Raw genomic sequence first — 6,796 nt, 5'->3', positions numbered from 1 at the left:
TATGTAATGTACTGTTTCTGAAATCTCCCCCCCACACAAGTCCCTACAAAGAAAAATTTGAAATCCATTTAAATTACAGGCTTTTTAATGCTATGAAACCACCATAATATTTAAATATGATTTATGCTTCATAGAATTTTACCAGTCGTACAGGTAAATTTAAATATATCATGCAAAATAATAACATAATTTTGTAAATTTTAAAAAGTAAAATTTTTTTAATCATTTGACTTGAGTATATTATAAGTTGGGGCAAGCAAATCTTTATATACACTGTGAAATTTTCTTTGAGAAGAAATACTTTTAAAATACTTTATTTATTGTGTCTGCATATTTACATTAAATATACCAATATTTTAGCTTTTCTTCTAGAACTATGTCCATATGAAATGTAATATTTGCATGAGTCATATTCTCTGAGCATTTGATCAACCAGATGAAGGCCAATAAAAGAAACTGAAAATGATGAATGAAATCTTCTGAACAGGGTCATGGGTACTAAGTAACAAAAATCCCAGGGTTTCTGATATAGCAGCCTCTTGTGAGGCTATGCCAGTGCCTGACAAACACAGAAGTGGATGCACACAGTCAGCTATTGGATGGAACACAGGGCCCCCAATGGAGGAGCTAGAAAAAGTACCCAAGGAGCTGAAGGGGTCTGCAACCCTGTAGGTGGAACAACAATATGAACTAACCAATAACCCCAGAGCTCGTGTCTCTAGCTGCATATGTAGCAGAAGATGGCATATTCAGTCATCATTTGAAAAAAAGGCCCCCTTGGTCTTGCAAACTTTATATGCCCCATAGAGGGGAGCGCCAGCGCCAAGAAGTGGAAGTGGGTCGATAGGGGAGCAGGGTGGGAGGGAGGGTATAGGGGACATTTGGGATAGCATTTGAAGTGTAAATGAAGAAAATATCTAATAAAATAATTTTTAAAAAATCCCAGGGTTTTATGTGAAAGTGTCTTTAAACGTTACTATGAATTCATGCATCTATGCAATTCATTTGCTAATTTACATGAGGAGCCTTCACTTATGCACATTAATTATTAGCTATGAATCAAAAGGTCAAGTAAACCAGAGGTAATGTAGATGCAAATGGTCCCTGAGGAAAAAGTATCACCCACAAGTGTTTATTAAGTCACTTAATTGCTGCTTAACTCTAAACCACACTGATACAATGATGAAGTTTAATACATGTGGATTATATTCTAACATGATGGTTATTTGTTTTAACAGATAGAAGTTCTTGACATTACATATAGAATAATTAAATATTACTCCTATGTAATACTCTTGCAAATATTTTTAAAGAAGTTACATTACAATATTATCTTGGTTTAATATAAACAACTTGAATTTTGAATGCTTATGTTATGTGTTATTTACTAACTGGAAAAATTTGTTTTTTCAATACATCAGTTCTGTTAAAATTAATTAAAAATGAAACTATAATGTCCTTCTGAAAATAGGAACATTAGTGGAACAGTAGCACACACACCTTTAATCTCAGCTCTTCGAAGGAAGGCAGAGTCAGAGAGATTTCAGTGAATCAAAGGCCAGCCTGGTCTTTGGAGTGAGTTCCAGGACAGCCAGAGTTATACACTGGAACCGGGTCTCAAAAAAAATCAGTGAAACAAAACAATTCCAACAAACACACAGAAAAGAACTTTAAAGTTTCAGCACTTGTTAAAATGTTATTCTTGTGTATTAAGAACAACTTTATAGATGCTGCAGAATGGCTATCTTAAATATCTAGAAGAATCAGAATCACTATGCTTATACAAGCATTATTTTACTGATTTCATTCTGAAAATAATTAGAAAGCACAGAAGTGGACCCAAATCCAAATTTTCTTACTACATAAATATTGTACTTGTAGAACTATTCAGATGTTGTATTTAGCATCAGGGTTGGATTTAATTATTGACTGAATTAAACATCTGAATGCTGTGAAAATTTTGTGATATTTTTTCTCTGAATTTTGGGTAGAACTATGTTACAACTAAGGCAACTCATTTAAAGACCTCAGTTGACTGAGAGAAGTTTAACTTAAGTCACCAATAGTGTTTGAATATATGGATCTGTTATTGTTGGCATTGTATTAGTGTTGTCTGGAAGATTTCTTGATATTTATTATTAATTAATTAATCAATTTATTCATTTATTCATTTTGTTTTTTCGAGACAGGGTTTCTCTGTGTAGCCCTGGCTGTCCTGGAACTCACTCTGTAGACCAGGCTGGCCTCAAACTCAGAAATCTATCTGTCATTGCCTCCCAAGTGTTGGGATTAAAGGCATGCGCCACCACTGTCCCGCCTTTTCTTTCTTTCTTTCTTTCTTTCTCCTATTCATTCTCTCTCTCTCTCTCTCTCTCTCTCTCTCTCTCTCTCTCTCTCTCTCTCTCTCTCTCTTTCCTTTTGGAAGATTGCTTGTCTTAAACCTTAGATCAATTGGCTTACAAGCCTATTAGAAATTAGGATAAACTGAACAATTTTCCTGTGTGAACACTCCCAACTCTGTGAATACTCTCAACAACAGGCTGCAAGGAGCCCAGTTCTTTTGTCTTCATTGCCATGCCATGCTCAATGAACCTGGTATGTGGTAATTTAATTTTGAACAGTGGATAATCAGTTAAATGTTTAACAAGATATTGTTGAAAGGTTTTATTTATGAAAAATAATCCATGAATATAAGAAAAATCTTAATTCTTCTTTCTCCTCTATTCCCTCCACAAGCTTTTCCTAAACCCTTCTCTTCCTTCCTCCCTTTCTTTCTTCCTCTCTTCCTTCCTTCCCTCCCCTCCCTCCTTCCCTCCTTTCCTCCTTTCTTCTTTCCTTTGTTTTTTTGTATTTTGTTTCATTTTTCATAAGTTCATGAAAATGTAATAAAATTGCCATTTTTGCAAATCATTTTAGTTTAACTGGATTTCTTAAGTCTTTACTTTGTAATGCCTTATCTTCAGATTTGATAATTCATATTAATGATATTTGTATATGTTTTCTTTTATGGTAATTATTTCAGATGTATCCAGATGGTCTGAAGCTTCTTTTTCAAGCATAAACCCTTAGCTAGGTGTAAGTAACCCTTTTGGCCTGGAGAAACTTTAAGAATGGGACACAGCTTAAGAAGAATTCCTCCAGGGACAAAGCGAAGCCAAAATGGCAGGAATCTATAGAAGACCTCAGTTAAGGGGGTTGAAAAGACTGCTCAGTCTTTGCTTGCTAAGTCATTTCTAATTGCTACCTAAACAATATATAAATGAAAAAAGCCACAGTTTTGTGACTCTGTTTAAAATTACTGTTTTCAGTGTTCCTGTGATGCCCATGGCCATACAGTCCACGGCAATATTTGCCAAGCATTCCAAGTTGACTTGATTTCTTGAAAAAACGGTTTTGTAATTTCCAATATTTGAATTTGTTAATTCATATATATTTCTTGGAAGAGTAATTATTTCAAACATATTTAATATATTCAGATAGAATGAAAACTGTAAAACTAGTTATATTAATAATAAGTAGAGACATTGTTTCAAAATTCACACTGCTATAAGCCTCCCATGTTTGTTTGACTGACAAAAATTGGCATATAATAATCACATATATATGTATGTAACATTCTAAATTCATCTTTGTATATATAAAATCCAGTCTTCTATAATATGTAGGTCATATAAGACATTGATTTATAAAGGGATAAAATTTAAGCTATGGAAGCCAGAACGAAAGTTTTAGAGAAGAATGGGAATATAAAATTGAATTTGATGTTAAGAAAAATAAATTTTATATTCTAGTGTGTTTTAACATTATTATGTAATGAAGAAAATCCAGAAAAAGTAGTCTTGTCTACATAATTTGATTTCAAAAATCAAGTTAGAAAATCCATGATGTAGAACTTTATACAGAAACCAATTAATTGAATGAAATTCAAATTTCTACATTATTTCTGACATAAGGGAAGTTTCTAGACTATTTGTAACATTTAGTTTTATATATATATATATATATATATATATATATATATATATATAGAGAGAGAGAGAGAGAGAGAGACATAATATTGTTTTTATATATATATATATATATATATATATATATATATATACACACACACATATATATATATATATATATATATATATATAGTAATATATATTACTTTGTTTTGTTCTTTAGTTTTGTTGTTGTTGTTGTTGTTGTTTGTTTTTTTGTTGTTTTTTTTTGTCTAAGGGAATTAGCTGATTACATTCTTGGATAAACATGACCAACCACCATTGTTTACTTTAAAAGATCTCTGCCTCTGTCATGGTTGTTTTTATCATCGAATAGTGAGAGAAAATTCCATGCACAAGGGACTTCAGTCCAGCTGTCCTGGCATAAATCAATATTTAGATACACAATGGAGATTTTTCTTTCTTTGAATGTGTAGCCTTTGTTGTCTTAGTTTCTTAATGAAATAAGATATTGAATTCTATCTAAGAAATACTTTCAGTTTTTGTTTGATTTATATTTAAGCTTGTAGTTCAGCCATCGGGTAAGAGATTAGTAATCTAAGTGTACTGCAATGTTTGATCCCAATGCCTTGTTGGACGTTCCTCAGCCAATGAATTACAAGAGACACTGCTGTATTCCTGAGTAGTGAACTCGCAGCTTTCCTGACCCTCTAGCCCTGATCAAAGGTTACCCGGCTCCATTTTAAATACTCATGAAGAAAAAGATAAGGTATTTTAAAGTATTTTTAAAGAAAGGAGCCATGGTCTTCATCCTTCTGAAAGAAAAATCTCAGCTTCCCTTGGCAGGCAGGCATCTATTTGCAGGACAGTAGCATTCTCTTGCTCCCACTCTCCTGTGCATTTTATACCATGACGAGGTATGAGAAGTTATCCTTTCAAATATTCCGTTATCATTTTAGTCCATTTTTGTTCTTTATCCCAAACTGCTTTGCCCATGAAGCTCTCACCAAATCCTTATTTTGCCAAGCCTGTAGCTTATATCCAGCCCATTTTCAAATTTTTGCCTTGAGTCTCTGGTCCCCGGAGGTGAGGCACTGTCTGGCTGCATTAACAGCAGAGCCAGGATGATGGCATCATCACACTTCGATGACAGCATCCCTGCTTTTTGCTGTGTCTCATACAGAAGAACGGAAGGACAAAGGTTAAAGGATGTGACTTATTAAATAATTCAAGCCATTAACCTGCAACCTGCACACCGCGGCCTATTAAGTTTACACGGCCGTGATTCATGTCTGGTGTTTACTGATGCTAAAGCATTTTGCCTGTTTGCTTTACTTTTATTGCTATACAGTAATGTAGAGAGGAAGGAGGGTGAAAAAAGGTGACAGACTTACGCAAGGGGACAATAAGAGCAGCAGACTCACTTGCATAAAGAAGATTGAAGTCTTCCCTCCCTCCCTCCATCTCTCAGTATAGGCCCCAGTGCACATCTGCGTCACTTACAGGGGAGGAGGGGGAAGTGCTGAGGCAGAGAGGAAAATCATACTGTGAGGACCTTGACAGCTTTCCTGGGCGGGCTTTTCTTTGGCTGCTCTATGTTTTTTCCCGGGATATTTATTTTTCTCCTTTACAAACTGACTATATAAAACCGCCCCTTTTCTCATCTCAGAAAGCATTTGACTGTCCTTCGGACACCTGGCAAGCTAACAGGGCATTCTCCCAGAGGACAGGGACAGGGAGCAGGTGCACAGACCCGCCTAAGGGTTGGGGGTGCACTACTTCTCGACTTGAGGCTCTCTTTCTCTGCACTCATCAAACACGGAACTCTGAGCTGCGAAGACAGGAGATCTGAATAGCTTCCAAACCACCGCTCGCTAGGCACCGAGTGTGTATCGGTGCGGCGGAGCCAGCTGCTGCCACCTCTGGATCTGGGGAGAGCTCAAACCTCTCTCCCTCCTCTTGCATTTCCAGCCTCTCTTTCCTCCCGGGGGGCTCACCACGGGGGTCCCCGCAAGGTCCTCGTGGATTCTAAGCCCCTGGTATCCCAGGACTTCATTTGATCTAGACCGGAGCTTTCCCAAAGCTCAGATCCCAGCAAAAGGACCCGGACTGAGCCGCGAGGCTCTGCAGAGCGCTCAAGGTGCCGGTGTGGTCTCCCGGTGAGACGCACAGCCCGTTTAGCCACTCCGTGTTCACCGGGTGCATCCTGCCTCCTCCTCTCTCTCCAGAAGCCACTGGCCACCCCAGTACGCTCGCCAGGCTACTGGTGTGTGAGCTGCAGTTCCTTGGTCCACGGTTCATTAAGCATGTCCGGCTCCGGGAGAAAAGACTTCGATGTGAAGCACATCCTGCGACTCCGCTGGAAACTCTTCAGCCATCCCTCGCCGGCCTCCAGTAGCCCAGCGGGGGGCAGCTGCTTGCAACAGGACAGCGGAGGAGGCAGCTTTGAGCACTGGGGTCCTAGCCAAAGTCGGCTGCTCAAAAACCAGGAAAAGGGCAGTGTGAGCGCTTTCTGGAAAAAGCCTTCTTCCTCCTCTTCCTCCTCCTCTTCCTCCTCGTCGTCTGCTTCATCCTCTCCTTTCAATCCGCTGAATGGCACCTTACTACCAGTTGCCACGAGGCTGCAGCAAGGGGCTCTCGGGCAGGGCACCCAGCAACCCGCCAGGACTCTTTTCTACGTGGAGTCCCTAGAGGAGGAGGTAGTGACAGGCATGGACTTTCCTGGACAACAGGACAAAGGATTGTCCCTGAAAGAGCTCCAAGCGGAGCCTGCCAGCTCTATCCAGGCAACAGGTGAAGGATGTGGACACAGGTACAGTAAGTTCCCACCGAGCAGGTGTCACAAT

At 38.5% G+C, this 6,796-nt stretch overlaps 1 protein-coding gene across 1 annotated transcript in view; it reads left to right on the top strand.

Annotated features, from left to right (window-relative positions):
• The first annotated feature begins 5,547 nt into the window (after positions 1 to 5,547).
• Positions 5,548 to 6,796, top strand: part of Klhl1 (kelch like family member 1) — a 363,866-nt gene continuing 362,617 nt past the window's right edge. Inside the window, exon 1 of the mRNA XM_021203301.1 lies at positions 5,548 to 6,762. Coding sequence (XP_021058960.1) covers positions 6,257 to 6,762 — 506 coding nt within the window. The 5' untranslated portion in view covers positions 5,548 to 6,256. The remainder of the gene's footprint in view (positions 6,763 to 6,796) is intronic.

Source organism: Mus pahari, chromosome 8, assembly GCF_900095145.1.
Source record: "Mus pahari chromosome 8, PAHARI_EIJ_v1.1, whole genome shotgun sequence".
In the NCBI taxonomy this organism is placed as follows: Eukaryota; Metazoa; Chordata; class Mammalia; order Rodentia; family Muridae; genus Mus; species Mus pahari.
This window is presented reverse-complemented; position numbering and strand designations above follow the sequence as displayed.